We start from the raw sequence: 19,173 nt of genomic DNA on the forward strand, positions 1-19,173 counted from the left end.
GTTATTTATTCCTTTAAGCACATCTGTAATGGTGAATAGAAGTATGATATTTTATATGTAGTAGTCATTGTCTTGCTATTATTACTAGAAACATATTAATAATTCATTCATGAAATATATATATAATGAAATACATTATAAGGTACCAAGGATATTATTATATCAAGTTGGCTCTCCAGCAATTTGCATTTAAGAAGATGAACCAATAAAGTAAGTGAACAATAATGACACCATAATATGTGCGTCATAATGTACCTGGCAAATAAGAGTCAGAACCCTGACTCGGCGATAACTCTAAGAATTACCGGCATAATCAAAAGATTCCTTGCACCTAAGTCAGGTCAAAGAACAAACAGGCTGCGTTAGGAGAATTTTTTTTGTAAAAGTTACAATAGAAGATTTCTATATAATTTACAAAGTTGAAACATATTTTAATATGATAATTGGGTATGTTGCATATCACGCAATATCAGGAGATGAGGCTAGGATAATAAGGGAAATCAAAATCACTGTCATGTTACCTGATTTCTGTCCTCTGGAAGGTATTTTCTAATGTGGAAATAATCTTGAATTCATTCTTACCTTAGGAAAGTAATCATTTTCAATGGTTATTTTATTAATAAAATTGCTTGCAACATATCTAACAATGGATCACATATATAGATGTATGTTTTAAACCCACTAGTCTACAGAGAGGCTATAGAAAGCATGATGTAGAGGACTTCATGTTTTCATTTCTTCTAATTTATTTAATATCATCTGCCAATACTTTACCAGCACCAGCACCCTGCCCGCCCGCCACCCCCTCCACAGGCACACTTTACAGTCTGAAATAGCAGCCAATTTAAAGTTCTTTATATCAACCACCTTCACTCATCCACTCTCAGCCTGCTTTGTGCTTGGACCTAGACGTTAAACCCTCAAACCATGGTTGATGATCAAAATGATTGTGAGAAGTTCTACTCTGTCCTGTAGGGTCACTGTGCATCAGAATCAACTCATTGGCAATGGGTTACTAAATTCTCTAAAATGATTTATGATGAGATCAACTCATCCACCTTATTCCCCTGGTATTTCCTGTAATGTCAGCACCAAGGTCACCCCAGAGAACTTCCAATGCAGCCCTGTCATGTTAAGCTTGAGAAATACTTGCAGAAAGTTGATAACTTGCCTGAGGTCAATGAACAGATCTAGGATGCTGGATGAAACACCTCTCTTGCATTAGTACTCCTTTATCCAATTCAGTATTTCTTCCAGCCCTCTAGTGCTTTTTTAAGATAGCACATCTCTCTTCTGTTTTTGTAGGCTAGTGTACACTCATTAATAAATGACAATACAAGAAAGGAAAGAGAACATCTGCTTCCGTTCAACTCAGCACATGGGGCTAGGACCTTCCTCTCTGGTTAGCTTATAGTTCTGTATCCAGAGATAGGGTGATCTTCGGCAGGATCTTTTCTGGTAAGTCTAGAGCAGTGCTAAAAGCAGTAAAAGAATGTGGAGTGTTAAATTACGAAGACATTGCATGGGAATTACATTAGAATCAGTTATGTGGAGGCCTTTTGAGTCAAATAATGCAATGGCGTGAGATCGAGACGGACTTGATTTGCAAAAGCATCAACCCAAAACCTGCCTGATTACAGAAATTTCTAAGAGAAATAACACTGTGATTCTGCTCTGCCAAAATCATGGCCTGTGATCTGTCCTCCCAGAATTCCAAAGGGTTATCCCTGGAACTAAGACTGCTATTAAAGTCTGCTGTTGCTATTAGGGACCTGAAACTCCCTTAACAATTTGGTGTTGTAATTCTGAAAACATGAAGAAGTTTAAAAACCTTTCCAGTTCTCTGGAGTATAGTTACAAGTTCCATTAACGAATTGATATCCAAAAAAATAGATATCTAAGTCTGAACTTGTTTCAAATCAGGAGGTTCAAAAAGGCCTCTGTGACCCCGAGTAGTATGAGCAAAGCTTGAGGGGACAGTTTGCCTATCTCAGTTCTGCTTTAGATTGTCCACGCATTACCCAGAAAACAGTGCAATATAAAAAACAAACTCACTGTCATTAACTCGATGCAGACTCCCGGACAGGGTAGACCTACCCCTGTGGCTTCATAGATCTAACTCTTAAGGAGAGTAGAAAGCCTGGCCTTTCTCCTGCAGAGTGGCCAGCGGTTTCAAACAGCTGACTGTGTGGATCGACATTCAGTGGGTACCCACGAGCCACCAGCACTCTTGTGCAAATAAGTAACAGTAGGAATGCCTTTGCACAGAGCTTGTGGGTTTGGAAAGTGAGAAAGCTGTCCAACTATCATAGTGACCTGAGGAATAGAAATAAAGCATCCTTGCTGAACTTTTAAATGATCCACAAATGAAGCAAGCAATCACTGACAATTCAAAATATTTTATTACTATTTTATGCCCCATGAAGAAAATAAGGGAACAGCACAGTGTATGCGATGTTACGACTATATAATATTTAACCTCAAGCATAATCGAAACATTCTCACGGAAAAGAAGACCTTCTAGAGCAGCTCTACTCTGTGAGCACAGGAGTGAGTCATCCTTCACTCGGCAGCAACAGATGTAGTAGATCTCGTTTGCCATTGTTGTTTGTGATTAAAGAGTTTTTTCTTGCTTTATCTCTGAGCTTTATATCATTAGCTGCTTCTGCACTTAGTGATTGTGAGACAGCAGTCAGTACAGAAATGAGGCTAACAGAAGAAGTCAAGTACTGGTATCCTTTAAAGTACTAAGCCATTGCATGCTAATAACATGGGCGTAAACTTCCTTTCATCACAGGTCAAGTACTCAGGTACTCCAAAGATACTCAATTCAAAATGTCTTGCATAGTAACTAATGTTACCTTAGCACTATTCTGAGTATATAAGATACATCATTGTCCTGAGAGTCTTTAATACAGTTGCTAGAATGAGATTTTTTTAATGTAAAATTATAATATTAAAAAGTTGCTTCTGATTACAGTAGAGAAACTCATTTATATATTTTTATAATTTTAAGATATATACATTCATTTTTATAACATATATTTGGATGACAATGAGGTGAATTATATTCATGGAAAATAATACCATCTTAATATTGTTTTCCAATCCATGAGCATGGTATGTCTTTCCATTAAAGTCTTCTTTGATTTGTTTCAATGATATTTGACTTCTTAAATGTTGAAACCTGCATTACTTTTGTCATATCTATTACTAAGTATGTTTATGTTTTTGATGCAATTAGTGAAATTTGTCTTAATTTTATACTAGAATAGTGTGTTGCCAGTGTACAAAAATTTAATTGGGTAACTCCTGTATCCTGAAACTATGACAAACTATCAGGAGCACTGGTGGCATAGTGAACAAAAAAACTGAGCTGCTAATTACAAAGCCAGCAATCTTTCTTTTTATAAAAAAGTCATTTTATTGGGGCTTGTACAACTCTTATCATGATCCATACATACATCCACTGGGTTAAGCACATTAAACAGAATGCTAATAATTTTATTGATAGATAGATAGATAGATTTATACAGATAGATAACATAAGAAATAACCAGTTAATTAAATATAAAGCAGTATGAATGGCTCAGTGCAACTCACTCCCATGAGACAAACAGATGACAGGATCTGACAGTCCCCACCTCAAGAGATGTAATGGTGTGGCAAAGCAGGTGTTGAAGGAACCTCAAATGACAGCAACACAGCCACGGATAAGGTGTCCCACAGGTAGTGTAGCTTGCAAATTGAGGCACAGAACAAGTAAAACAGCCGCATTCTAGTCCAATGGTCAAAGAGCAAGAGACAAGAGAGGTGAGGCTTGCCGAGCCATTTATCTCTCTGCCCTTCAATTAATCCCACATATGTTCATTGGCCATGTTGGCACAATAAACATTAACTATCTCACCTTGATATTGGCTCCTCATTTTTCCCTCCTTTCCCCACCCTCCCTCCTTCATGAACCCTTGAAAATTAATAAATTATTTTTTTTTCATGTCTTACATGACCAGTGTCTCCCTTCCCGACTTTTCTGTTGTCTGCCCCCCTGGGAAGGGGTCATATGTAGATCATTGTGATCGGTTCCCCCTTTCTCCCTATACCTCCCCTTACCTGCTTGGTATAGCTGCTCTCATTGTTGGTCCTGAGGGGGTTATCTGCCCTGGATTCCCTGTTTTCAGCTCTTATCTTTACCCATGTACATGTTCTGTTCTAACTGGATTTGCAAGGTAGAATTGGGATCATGATGGCATGGGTGGGGAGGGGCGGGAAGCATTAAAGAAGTAGAGGAAAGTTGTATGTTTCAACAGTCCTACCTTGAAGGAACTGCGAAGCACCCTGCGAAGCCAGCATTTCTACTCTACCTGTCATTGCATAGGAGCAAGGTAAGTCCATCGACTCCTGTAGTGATTGAGGGGTCTCAGAAAGGCTAGCAGGCAGTGCTGCCCTGTCCTATAGGATCACTGAGAGCCGGCATCGGTTGGACAGCAGGGAGTTTGAGTTTAACATTGGTCTGGGGAATCCCTCAGTATGTTCCATGTAGAAAAGAGCACCACCTTTAAATAGAGGTATATATCTATAAGATATATTTTTGACGTTTTTTTAATTTATCTTGTAAGATATTTATATGTTTTTATATCACAGTAATATCATTTACCATGAGTTATATTTGGAAGCATTTTTTCCTCTTCTGGTTTTTTTAAGAGTTTATGGATAGTTAATATTTATTTTTAAAGTGCTTGATAGACTTCATCAATGGAGCTATGCAGTCTTATGCTTTTCTTGTGGGAAGTCTTTAAATTACAATCCAATCTCTGTATGTGTTATAGTTATATTCAGATTTTCTAGTTTTTCTTGAATTGATGTGAATAGTTTTTGTCTTTCCAGGAATACTTTGATTTCGTTTAAGGTGCCCAATTTGTTAGCATAAACAAAACCCACTGCTGTCAAGTCAGCTCCAACTTGTAATGGCCCTATACGTCAGAGCAGAACTCCTGTGCCAGGGTTTTTGTGGCCATAAAGCACCACAGAAGCCAACTGATCAGCTGGTAGGTTCCAAGTGCCAACTTTGGGTTAGTAGCCGAGTGCTTTAATCTCTGTGACACCAGGGGGTCTTATTGGCATACAGTTGTTCACACTATACCTTTGTACTCCTGCTTTCGTTTTTGTAAGACCTGTGGTATTTCCTTCTTTCATTCCTGATTTTAACCATTTGGGTTCTCTCTCTTTTTTGCTCAGTCATTTCACCTAAATTCCCAATTTTGTTCATCTTTACAAAGAACTAACTTGTGGTATCTTTGATTTTCTCTATTGCATTTTTCCCTCTATTTCATTGATTTTCACTTTAATGTTATTTCTTTTTCCCTGAGTTTAGGTTGTTTTTCCTTTTCTTGTTTCTTAAGGTGGAAGATTAAGTAATTTATTTTATCGTTTTCTTCTTTTTAATTGTAGGTATTTGGCACCCTTTAAGAATTTTGATTTTGTTTATGAATTCTCAAATTTCCTGCTACTATTTATTTCTCATTTTAGTCTATTCTGGATATAGAAAGCACATGTTTCTATCCTCCTCAAAGTACTAAAGCTTCTTTCATGGTCTAGCATTTGGATGGCCATGTAGAATGTTCCATGTGCTATTGAGAAAAACATATATTTGTTACCTAGTTGAGTGTTTTATATGTATATATACCATGTCTAATTGTTTTACTGTTCATTTTAATTGTTCTTTATTTTTGTTGCCATTTTTCTCCTTGTTGATTCATATTTTGAACTTTACAGTGTTGCTCCAAAAATTCTAAAACACATTAACAGAATCCATAAGCATCTAAAGGCATTAATTCATCATTGAGGATATTAAAAGGCTACTATTTTCCCCCGCTTTGATTCTGAGTGAATTGAAGTGTGATCAACTCAAAAATAAATATAAAAATTTAATCATAGATAGACTGAGGAATAAGAACTTCATAATTCAAAAATGTTGAGAAATACATTCATTGTTTTTAAATTATTAATGTTGGGTGCTTGCAAGTCAGTTCCAAGTAATAAGGACCCTGAATAAAAGAATATGAAACAGTGTCTGGTCCTGATAAATCTTCACGATGTTGCTATTTTTGAGTCAATTTTTGCAGCCACTCTGGGAATCCAGCCTATTGAAGGTATTTCTCTTTTATTCTGACTTTCTATTTTACCAAGGATGATGTTTTTCTCCAGGAACTAGCCCTGCCTGCATATGTGCACAGGACTTCTTCCCTTCTAGGAAGAACTCCAGCTGTATCACTTCCAACACAGATTTCTTCATTGTTCTGGCAGTCCACGACATATTCAATATTCTGTGTCAGTACCATAATTCAAAAGCATCCATTCTTCTTCACTGTCCAGCTTTCACAAGCATATGAGGTATTTGAAAATCCCATGGCTTGGGTTAGACTCACCTTAGTCCTCCATGTGATATCTTTGATTTTAACACTTAAAGAGGTTTTTTGCAGCAGATTTTCCCAATGCAATTTATCATTTGATTTCTTGACTGCTGTTTTCATGGGCCCTGATTATGAATCAAAGTAAAATAATTGATGATGTCAATCTTTCCCTACGTATCCTGACATTGTTGATTGGTCCAGATGTGAGAATATTTGCTTTCTTTAAGTTGAGATATATTACATACTAAAGATTGTAGTCTTTGATCTTCATAACTCATGGCCATCAAGTCAATTCTGACTCAGTCAGCTGGACATATTGAAATTTTTTAAAGAAAAGCTGTGAGCAGTTTAATAGACTGCTGTTACAGCAAAACAAAACAAACCAAGCTTAACTCACTGACATCCAATCAATTCTGACTTATATTGATCCTTTAGTACAGAGTAGAACTGCCACTGTGAGTTTCTGAGGCTATAAATCATGAGCGCAGAGAACATCATCTTTCTTCAGAGAAGCAGCTGGTTGTTTGGAACTGCCGAGCTTGCGATTGACAACTAACTCCTAACCCACTCTGCCATCAGAGCTCCATTTGAACTTCAGCCGCAAGTGCTTAAATCCTCTTTGCTTTCAAAGAGGTTGCTTGCAAAGAGGTAATGTTATGTTATTTGTGTAACAAGGGTTTGATGAGTCTTCATCTCATCTTAATTCTCATTCTGTTTCATAACTTCTACTTCTCAGATTATCCTTACTTTGCCTTCTGAAACCACTCTGAAATATTCTGTTCAGATCTCTTGCTTCATCAGTTTCTTCATTTGTTTTAACCACTTGACCTTCGGGAGCAAGTTTTAGTGACTATTGGGCATTCGTGTTGGTCTTTTTTTTCTTTCATGTCTCATGAATGACATTTTGCTTTCTTTGTGTATGATGTGCATGATGTCATCCTAAACCTCACCTATTTGTTCTTTCGTTATTAGTAGCCAATGCGTCCAATCTATTCTTGAGATGATCTCTAAATTCATGTTGAATATACTTAAAGTTGTACTTTGGCTCTCATTAACACATTTTACTTTTCTTCTGCTTCAACTTGAGTTTTTATATGAACAGTTGGAGGTAGGTACCACAGTAGTACCTGACCCCATTTGACTGTTGACATTGAGTTTTCCATCCTCTCTTTCAAGACATAGAGTCAATTTTATTCCTGTTTAAACCAACTGCTTTTCCAGGCAGTGGACTGCCTCTCCTGACACGGGACTTTAATTCCAAAACTCAGAGGATATTTTAAGAACACTGTCTTTTTTGCAGAAGAATTAATGTCTTTGAATAATGATTAAGAAAATTAAATAAATCATGTGTTCTTAGAAGAATGGACCAACCTATGCTGGGAAAATTCCAACAAGAATATTCCATAGAATCAAGGATACAGACACTTATTTCAAATAATTTAGATATATTATCAGGAGAGACCAGTCCCTGGGAAAGGACATCATACTCATAAATGTAATCAAAACTCACTGCCTTTGAGTCAATCCTAATGCATAGAGACCCTACAGGTCCAGATAAACCATGTCCATTAGGTTTCTGAGACTACACATCTTAATGGTAGCAGAAAGCTTTATCGTTCTTCCTCTCGCAATTTGACTGCGTGACTGTGGTAGGCAGCCAACACCTAACCCACTACAACAGCAGGGCTCTTTTGATAACATAGAGGTTCAGTAAAAAAGAGGAAAACCAACAAGATCGGTTGACAGGGTGGCTACAATTCTGGGTACAAACGAGCATAACTGTTAAGATAATGAAGTACTGGGTAGTATTTCTTTCTATTGTGTGTCTGGTCATTGTGAGTCAGAACTGACTCAACAGCACCTAATAACAACAATTAATATTTTGTATGATAATTTTGTTATGAGTCACCATTGATTCTTATGTTTTAATATAGTATTTTAAAGAGAGAATACTATGATCTGAAATTAAGCATACTATTTCTCTTCTCTAATTTTTTAAGTTATTTCGTAAAGTTGCTTTATTCTCCATTTTCAGCATTTGGCTAATAAAACAGCTATAATTCACACTTTATTGTTAACTTACTTAAATAAAAATGCTTATGTTTATTTTTAAATAATGCATAATTATAGCTGTTGGCTTCTATTAAATATGGCTTACTCTGATGGTTCATATGATGCTGGAACCCATATTTCACATACCAATAGTGTCATTCAAGGTGGACAACTTTCAGCAGCGCCTTTGAACTAAGGTAGATTAGGAAGAAATATCTGTTCACCTATTTCTGAAGGGAAAAATGGCAATGAAAACCCTAATAATAGCAGAAGAACATGTCATAGTGTTGGGAGGTGAGTCCCTTGTGTTGGAAGGCACTCAAAGTGCAATTGAAGAAGCTGCCTCCTCAAAGTAGAATCAACTTTAATGACATAAATGGAATAAAACTTTTGATACATTTATTTGTAGATGTGGCATGACTTGAAATGAGAAGAACCAGCTACAAACACTCAGTAATCCTCTCATAAACGATAAAAAGTACTAATCCAATAAAAATGAAAGTTGGCAAAACTGAAATAGAATTCTTAAAGATCAATACCTCAGGCTTTGAAGGGTTGAGGTGAACTGGAATTGGTCATTCCGCTTTAGACAATGGCAAATTAAAGAGGACAGGCATGCCAGTCATTGTCAAAAAGTGTAATTAAAAATCTATCCTGTTCTTTGTCAGTGGTTTGTTTTTGTTGTTTTGTTGTCTGGTTGTATACTGTTGCTTTGTTTTCCTCTGTCTTGTTTTCGTGCATGTTAGTGTCTCCACAGGTCTGTCTGAATAGGACAGGCTGGATGAACTATCTGGAGGAAAAACAATGGGACAGACAGTTCCGGGGGGATAGACAGTTCCGGGTGGGGGAGGGGGAGGAGGGTAAGGAAGTGGTGTTAATAAACACAGGGACAAGGGAACAACATGGGACCCAAAATGGTAGTGAGGGGGGAGTGGCAGGCCTGATGGGGAACGATCAAGGGTAAGGTTGCATAGAGAAGAGGTATAGCTGTAGCCCAGGTGGGGATGGAGCATGGTAGTGGGGCAGGAGGAAAGTCAAGGGAGATGGAGGAAGGAGCTGGGAGTCAAGGGGCATTTATGGAGGTCTAGACAAAGACATGTACATGCAAACATATATATGAGGATGGGGAAATAGATCTAAGTGTCTACATTTATAGGTTTAATATTAAGGTGGCTGAAGGACCTTGGGCCTCTACTCAAGCACTCCCTCAATGCATGAATACTTTCGTTTATTAAATTGGCACTCTATGATGCTCACTCTCCCGACACAACTGCTGAAGCCAAAGTGGGTGAACAAGTAAATGTGGTGAAGAAAGCTGATGGTGCCTGGCTATCAAAAGAGATAGTGACTGGGGTCTTAAAGGCTTGAAGATAAACAAGCAGCCATCTAGCTCAGAAGCAACAAAGCCCACATGGAAGAACACACCAGCCTGTGTGAGCGAGTGATCCCAAAGGGATCAGTTATCAGGCATCAAAGAACAAAAAATCATATCATTGACTGCACACCTCCATGATAGGATCGCTGAAGACAAAAGGGAGCATAAGCAAATGTGGTGAAGAAAGCTGATGGTGCCCGGCTATCAAAAGAGATAGTGTCTGGGGTCTTAAAGGCTTGAAGGTGAACAAGCAGCCATCTAGCTCAGAAGCAAAAAAGCCCACATGGAAGAAGCACACCAGCCAGTGCGATCACGAGGTGCCCAAGGGACCAGGTATAAGGCATCATGGGAAAAAAAGAATATATGTATGTGTATATATATATATGTATATACCATATTGGATGAAGGGGGAAGTGCAGAGTGGAGACCCAAGGCCCAAGTGTCGGCCACTGGAGATCCCCTCATAGAGGGGTTTAGGAGAGGAGATGGGTCAGTCAGGGTGCGAGGTAGTACCGATGAAGAACACAGCTTTCCCCCAGATCCTGGATGCTTCCTCCCCCCAACTACCATGATCCGAATTCTACCTTGCAGGGCTGGATAGGGCAGAGGTTGTACACTGGTACATATGATGGCTAGAGGCACAGGGAATCCAGGGTGGATGATACCTTCAGGACCAAGGGTGTGAGGGGCGATGCTGGGAGAGTGTAGGGTGAGTGGGCTGGAAAGGGGGAACTGATTACAAGGATCCACATGTGACCTCCTCCCTGGGAGAGGGACGGCAGAGAAGGGGGGGAAGGGAGACTCCAGATAGAGCAAGATATGACAAAATAGTGATGTATAAATAACCAAGGGCACATGAGGGAGGGGGGAGCGGGGAGGGAGGGGGAAAAAAGAGGACCTGATGCAAAGGGCTTAAGTGGAGAGCAAATGCTTTGAGAATGATTGGGGCGGGGAATGTATGGATGTGCTTTATACAATTGATGTATGTATATGTATGGATTGTGATAATAGTTGTATGAGTCTCTAATAAAATGTAAAAAAAGAAAAGAAAATGATTAGGGCAAAGAATGTACAGATGTGCTTTATAAAATTGATGTATGTATATGTATGGATTGTGATAAGAGTTGAATGAGGCCCTAATAAAACATTTTTTAAAAATCTATCCTGAAAGATAATGGTATCATTAATAGGATAAAATACATATGCTTGCAAGGAAGATCAATCCATCTATTATTTAAACTTATGTACCATCCACTAATATAAAATCTGAAGAAATGGAAGATTTGTATAACTTCTATAGTCTGAAAGGAAACAAACATGCACTTAAGTTGCATTAATACTTACAGGTAACTGTAATGTAAAAGTTGGAAAAGGCTTTGAGAATAGAGTTGTTGATTGTGCATTGAAAATACGCTTTTCCACCAACATAAATGGTGACTACACTTAAGGACCTTACCAGATAAATGACCAATAGACACCTAGAGTAGGGAATTCATGATCATAATGCAAGATTAGCTAGAAGTAGAGATCCGTATTTAGATCCCATGATCCTGTGCACTGAACCTGCTCCATTCAGAAGACAGACAGACCACCGTGGAGAAATGGTGAGAAGTAATGGCAGCAGAGGCAGCAGATCCAAGAGGATTAGACAGAGTGGGAGCTTCCCAGCACTAGACAGAGTAGTGAGATTCCCAGACTTCCCAGCGTGGAGTGAGAAAGCTGAGTGCCCTCAGACAGGAGGCTCCTTTGCAAAGCTCAGGAACACCAGGCACTCACTCAGCCCAGCTCCACTTGCTGACTCACGGAACTAGGGGCTGGATAGTCTTCCTTAGTTAATGTCTACTTTTTAATGCTTAAGAGTCGATTGAAAATGGCATGGCTTAGGTCAGATACACCTTACTTGTCAATGTGAAATTTATATATTTTTAATACTTTAAAGGAGCATTTGTGCAACAGAATTGCCCAATGCAATAAATCATTTGATTTCCTGCCTGCAGCTTCCATGGGCTTTCATTGTAGATACAAGTAAAATAAAGCCCTGAAAACATCAGTATCTTCTCCATTTATTGCTTTTGTTAATGCCCTCAGTTCAGCTTGAACATCTTTTTTAAATCCTCTTGGTTCTTGGTCAAGTGATGCCTATGGAAATGGTTGGATATCAGCCCATTCTCTTTGGCACAGTGGCTTTCCGTAATCCTTGTATCTTCGGTCGATGCTTCCTGAATCATTCAATATTTTCCTTATAAATTTTTTAATGTTTCAACCTAAGAGCTGAATAATGTTCCTTCAGTTTGAAAAATGGCAAGCATCTTCTTCCCCCTTAGTTTTCTAGCTTCATAAATTTGCACATTTTAGGATAATCTATTTGTCTTCTTGAGATATCTTTTCAAATCTTCTGTTCAGCTCTTTTATGTCATCAATTTTTCCATTCATTTTAGGTATTCTACATTAAATACTGTTTCAGTCTCTTCTGACACCCATTTTGACCCTCTATTTCTTTCCTGTCAAATTAATGATTTTCTTTTAAAGATGTGATGTCTTTTATGGTATCACAAAATGTATGGCCTTGGGTCATTAGTGTTCGATACATTAACTCTCTCCTTGAGATGGTCTCTAAACATAGGTGGAATAAACTGATGATCATATTTGGGCTCTTATTTAATTTTTACAGCCTCAACTTAAACTCATATATGAACAATTGATGTTTTTCCTTGACCTTGCTCTGACCAATGATATTGAGCTTCCTCATCATTCCATGCCACAGATATAGTCTATTTGTTTTCTGTGTATCCCATTCTGTAATGTCCATGTGTAAAGTCACCATTTATGTTGTTAAAAACTATATCTATATCATCTATGTCTATACACTACACACATATATACACATTGCAACTTCCAGGACATTGATCTTTATGTATTTCATTGCATTTTTATGACTTCCAGTTTTTCAGATTCATTTTTCATACATTCCACACACTGATGTTTAATGGATGCTTGCAACTCTTTCATCTCCTTTGGGTTCATGTTCCATCTGTAAACGAAGACTGAAACTTTATTATACCCACATAATGAAGTCCAGTTCTACTCTAAGTGCCTTCTAATTTTATGGCACACATCCATGCATTATTAGACAATGTTCTACCTCTATACATAAGGTCTTAAGCAGCAAATCCCTCAGAAGTGGACCACCCGGGCCTCCTCCTAGTCTGTAATCATTTCTTCCAGCATTAAAGCAACAGAAGCTCATCAGGAAAGGCTTGTGATCTATTTCTGGAAAATCAGCCATTGAAAAACTTTATGGTACGCTGTTCTATTCTGACACAGATGGAGTCAACAGTAGTTGGAATTGATTTGACAGTAATTGGTATCTAATATATGTATCTAAACATCTTGAAAACTGAACAATTTAAGGGAAAAATACAGTTGCAACAAAGTTTATATGAAATATATAATACTTTAGAAAATTTAAAATATATATATAAGCTCTGAAAATATGTTGTGTATAGTCACTAAATGTTGTCATATATAAATTATATATAAATGCATATGAAAGTATATATACACTTGAATTTGTATTTTGTACATTTTTCTGTACTTAAATTTTAATTTTTGAAATTATATCTGTATATAATAGGGGCACATATGTGAATACATTTTAATACATGTATATATGGAAGTTATGATCCAAAATGCCTAAAATTGAATCCAACCATACATCAAAAAAGTGAGAAAAGGATGCATCAAAGCCAAGTGGAAGGTACACCAGGCATGCAAGGATGGTTCAACATCCAAAACCCATGACTGTGATCTCTCAGACAAATAAAGCAAAGGAAAAGAAGAGCATGGGCACATCAATTAATGCAGAAAATGCATTTGACCAATCTAAGACTCATTCCTGATTTTAAAAACAGTCAACAAAATAGAAATGTAATGGAAATTTCTCAACATGCTAAAGGGCATATTTAAAGATGTATAAATTTCTATGGAAATATCAAATAAGATATGTGGACATTTTTTATAATCTAAAAAATGGGTAGTAGTTAGAAAGAGGATAGGAAAGTCTATAGTTTTGTTGATTCAATTTTTATTATTTTAAAATATGAGATAATAGAACACATTTGTAGGTTGAGTAAGAAATTAGGAAATTGAAAGTATAAATTATACTAGAAATAATTGTTTCATATGCAGGATTCTGCAGTGGGTGTCTCATGTGTAGTGTACTCAGACATTTGATGTCTGATTTTCTTTAGGTGTCTTCCTCCTAAAAGTCTTGACGACAAGTTTCTTGGGCGACAAACGCCAACCCTATTCCTATCTGCGCACTCTATGGAGAGTTCTGTTCAATTCTTCAGTAACTTCCTTTGCTCCTTGAGTAAGTGTACTATGACTAAATCAAGAAGCCTAGGAAGCACGATGGCAATGCCCACAGGCCTTTTATTCAGAAATTGATGTCTATTATTTCCTCACATATCCTCCTTGCTATAGAAGATCCTCTTTATGTCTGTATGTGTCATAATTAGCACAGTACCCAGTATTCAACAGTGTGCAATAAATATTCCTTACCTAAATGAATAAGTCTGGCAATGAATAATGCTACATTCTCAGAAGATGAAAGATACCTAGAGCCTCACTATATGGAATATAATTATGTAATTTTTACAACACAATTGAAATCCTGACTTAAAATACAAGTTCTACTATAAGGACAATTCAGCTTATAATTTCAGTTACAATAGAAACACAATAAACTGTGAATATAGCCATTTTGAAATGACAGAGACACTCTTTTCCTTTTACCCTTTTCTTATAGAAAGGGTAAATGATCAGTGTTACTGTCAAAGCCTTCCTCCCCTTGGGACCCGTTTAAATGTATACTCTATTTTAAGATTTGATTTAATCAAGCATCCATCTATTCGAGCACACACATGTAGCGAGTGTCAAGACTCTTTTAAAGATTTTCTTTAAAAAATTATTTTCAGAAACAATTCAATTCCTTTGTGATTAAAGTTTGGATGCACATAATCACTTCTTTGATAATATTTGGTACACCAATGTTACACGTCATGACTACAAACCTGGAGAAGGCACATGTCAGAATAAAGAGAGAAACTGGGGGCTGAGGTGGGATAACAGAGGGCAGGCATGCTTCTCTATCATTTCATGCTGTGAGGTCTGCACACAGTGTGGCAACTTCTCTAAGCATCGCAATGAGGGTTTCACAAAGCATCGATTTTGCTCAGTTTTGCAGCCTCAGTTATAGAGTAGTAGCACTATCAATGAAGTAGATTTTAGGGAGAGAATTTAGGTAGATTGGCAATTAGCCAATACATTTTCACAAATTTTTGTAAGTCTCCATTTTAGAAGTTTCTTGGAAACATACAAAGTTAAGCTGCTCTCAGGATTAGAGTGTTTAAGAAGTGAATAGACATAAAAGTGTACTAAAAAAGATGAAGGAATTTGATGGATGAAACTTACATTGCCACAGTATCTCTCCTTCTAGTAATTCACTCTGAACTTGTTTGGGATGTGGATGGAATAAAAAGACATTTTTTTCAGTTTCCAAGTGGTGCTGTTAAAAAATGAGGGTGTCTTTAAGGAACATGAATGTATTGTCTCCACACTGGACGCTGGGGGCAGATCCAGCGTAGCAACTGAGCCATGATCAATTTGTCTGCTCTAAAACACTCTTCTTGTCTCTTTCAGTGAATTTGGAAATCCCTTGACTAGTAGATGTATCCTTAAATAATGTGTTCTTTCTATGTCTGCTGCCCCCTTTTGTTTAAAGGATTAGGACCCAGCTACTTCAGTAGTACATCTTTAATTTAATTCACAGCAATTTTGAAAACACTCTATCCCTAAACAAGCTCACCTTTTTTGTGCAGACATAATTCAATCTGTATGTGTCCCTCTTGTTGTACCTCCTTCCATAAAGTTTTCCCAGTAATATATTTAAAATGCATTCTGCATCATATTCTATAATCTACCTTGTGGACTGCATGCAAAGGAAGCAGATACTGTGCTGGCTGGCAGAAAACACACCCTCAAACACATCTAGTGAGCCAGATAAGTTCCTCTAACTATGCTCCCAAGGAAGTAAAATAAAAATCCTAGCAACAAAAAATTATCTTCCACAAGTTTTCAGACTAATTTTTTAAAGGAAATCCCCTCTACAGATGTAGAGAATAAAGTATACCAATATCATGCTGTTGATATGTTACTTGAGTCAAGTTCGACTCACAGCAGCACTAGGCATCAGAGTAGAACAGCCCACGGGGCTTCTAATGAATCTTACTGGAAGCACACAGTCATGTCTTGGTGCTCACAAAGTGACTGTGTGCTTACACTTCGAGTCTTTGGGTTACCAACTGAACACTTACCCATTACACCATCCGTGCAGAAATAACAAGATTATAAAGACAGTATATTTGTGAACAGCAAAATTTAATGCATGAATATATCAAGATTGTGTACCATCTTCCCATTCCTCAGACTGTGATTTTATATCCCTATGAGAGAAAAACGTACTGGTCTCCTATGAGAAGACATGTGTGCATTAAAAATGTCCACTGCAGGTAATATTCCATCACATATTTATAACTAATAAAAAACTAGGAATTAGATTGGTCAACCAAGGCATCTAAGAGGGGGTTGGAGCAATACTATAAAAATAAACAAAGTTACAGCCTAAGTATCCAAGATGACTTGAGACACAAGCATAAAATGCTTGCTACCAAGAAAATCCTTTTCCTAGAATGTTTTTTTAAATTCCTGGTGACACTGTAGGCTAAGCATTGAACGACTAACCACAAGGTTGTCCATTCAAATCCACCAGTTACTCCTTGGAGACAGATGAGGTTATCTACTCCTCTAAAGATTTACAGACTTCGATGTCCTAAGGAGAAAGTCTGCTGTGTATGGCTCCCTGTACCCTGTGGTATAGTGGTTATGCTCTGGGCTGTCATCCTCAAGGTCAGCAGTTTCAAAACCAGCAGGAGCTCCGTGGGGCAATGACCAGACTTTCTACTCCCCAAACAGTTACAGTCCCAGAAACCAGCAGTGGATGACTGTGGGTCAGCATTGACTGGATGGCAGGGAGAAAAGGACCCTGAATTGGCCTTCCCTTTTCCGATAGTTGCCCACATTATTATTTGAACTTGTATGCTGGATTGTTGAAACCCATCTTTAGCTTTTGGATTTATTTTTGTGCTAAGGCTAGCAAACACGCTGCAGTAAAGCAAACAAGATAAAACAGGAATACCTTGGTTGATTACATTAACTCTCCCATTATGAGCTCCTTCTCTTTCCGTCGCCCAAGCTGTGCACCCCTCAAGGTTCTCACAGGAACACGCGAATACTATTGAGCAAGAGAAAAGAGTTCTGACGGTGTACGAGGCTTTGTCGATTAATAAGAAGCTATGACATGGTCCTTAAGAAGAACACACAGGTGCAGTGCTGTGATGATTTTCTACGCTCTGCTTTCCTCACAATAGAGCCTTCATTTTCTGAAAATTTAAATGAAATGTTGCCAATGAAATAATTTTAGGTAAAAAAAATGAACATAACAAAGTCACGTGCTTCCAATCCCACTACTGCCCAAAATTCAGACTATGAAAGACATAGTTAAGAATGCTAGGAAGTAGCTGTCTCCTGGCGATGATGTGAGAGGTGACCTCTTCTGTTTCCCATGCTACTGTTCTGTAGCTTGAAAATTCCCTGTACATAAACCTGCATCATCTTCAAATCATATATCTCTTTATGAAAAATTTTAACATGAGAGTATAAAATAAAGTGAAAGGATCCCATCTGCTCAGTTTTCAATAATGTTCAGTGTGTTCATGAGGAATTTTTCTACTCACTTGCTAATAAACTTTCTGTTCAGTAGATGTTTTACCGCCTCCTTCACATCCTTATTTCTGAGACTGTATATTAAAGGATTCATCAGGGGTGTCACCACCCCATAGAACATGGATACAAGTTTATCAGTAGCATCCAGGTCATTTGAATCAAGTGTCTCTTTGGATTTGGGCTTCATGTACATGAAAAGAATTGTCCCATAAAATATAATCACCACGGTCAGGTGTGCTGAACAAGTAGAGAACGCTTTGCTTCTGCCCTCAGAGGAGCGAATCTTGAGGATGCTAGAAATGATTAAGGAATAAGAGAAGACAATCAAGAGCAGTGGCATTAACGTGAACAATGTTGTGGCCACAAGCATGATAAACTCATTGCCTGAGATGTCAGCACAGGCCAACTTCATGACAGCCAGAATTTCACAGGAGAAATGATTGATTACATTATTACTGCAGAAAGGCAACTGTACAACAAACATGGTTTGTACTGCAGAGTTGACAGCTCCTGAAAACCAGGACCCGATTGCCATAGGTACATAGGAATTCTTGCTCATAATGATGGGATATCTCAGAGGGCTGCAAATGGCCACATAGCGGTCAAGCGCCATCATGCCCAAGAGCACACACTCGGTTGTCCCCATAGCCAAGCCAAGGAACATTTGCACTGCACAGCCAGAGAAGGAAATGGTCTTTCTTTCGGAGAGGAAACTCACCAGTGTGGAGGGAACGGAGGTGGTTGTGTAACAGATATCCAGGAAGGAAAGGTTCCCCAGGAAGAAATACATGGGTGTGTGAAGGCGAGAGTCCAAGATACTAATTAATATAAGGGTGCCATTGCCCAAAAGAATGAAGATATACATGACTAAGATCAGCACAAAAAAGAGCAGCTCCAGCCTCGGGTAACCGGAAAGGCCCTTCAGAAAGAACTCCACCAGAGTGGTTGTGTTTTCCCATGCCATGCTACTTGTTTCTCTTTTACCTGGGGAAGACAGAGACATTGACAACATTTTTTTTAATCCACGTACACCAACTCACAAATATAAAAATGTGTCCTAAATCCAATAAGAAGAAGAGAGAAAGCGGACCAGAGTGGAAGTGGAATACAAAGAAGGGAAGGGCCTGAAGAAATAAACCACACAGGAAGAGAAGAAAGGATTAGGGGGGAAATTATTCTCCTGATCACTTGTTCTGGGCTAGGAAACGAACGTGCTGGTGTAACGCTTGCTCCGTTCATTATGTCACCTAACCACCCACATCATGGAACATGCGATTTGCATCTATTTTTCACAATTGGTGGCTTTTTTTTCATTCACTGTCTTAATGTTAAAACCTTTCAATTAACATTTTAATTGTGTGCTACCTAAGTCCAATGGAAAAGAACCCAAAAGAAAATCTGTGACCCAATGGGAAATTTTCCAATGCCTCTCATTTTGGGAGATCAGGAAAACATGCACCACCATCACCCGTAAATGGGGGACTGAGGTGT

At 38.0% G+C, this 19,173-nt stretch overlaps 1 protein-coding gene across 1 annotated transcript; it reads right to left on the bottom strand.

Moving 5' to 3' along the window:
* Window positions 1-17,689: 17,689 nt before the first annotated feature.
* Window positions 17,690-18,646, bottom strand: LOC142457917 (olfactory receptor 13C9). Its single transcript, XM_075559005.1, has one exon. It carries the CDS (start codon window positions 18,644-18,646, stop codon window positions 17,690-17,692), a length of 957 nt encoding a protein of 318 aa, XP_075415120.1.
* Between the last annotated feature and the right edge of the window lie 527 nt (window positions 18,647-19,173).

The sequence above is a fragment of the Tenrec ecaudatus genome, chromosome 10, assembly GCF_050624435.1.
Source record: "Tenrec ecaudatus isolate mTenEca1 chromosome 10, mTenEca1.hap1, whole genome shotgun sequence".
NCBI classification, from domain to species: domain Eukaryota; kingdom Metazoa; phylum Chordata; class Mammalia; order Afrosoricida; family Tenrecidae; genus Tenrec; species Tenrec ecaudatus.

Bases quoted from the DNA above. Each gene is read 5' to 3' on its own strand.
- LOC142457917 (XM_075559005.1), bottom strand. From the start codon at position 18,646: ATGGCATGGGAAAACACAACCACTCTGGTGGAGTTCTTTCTGAAGGGC.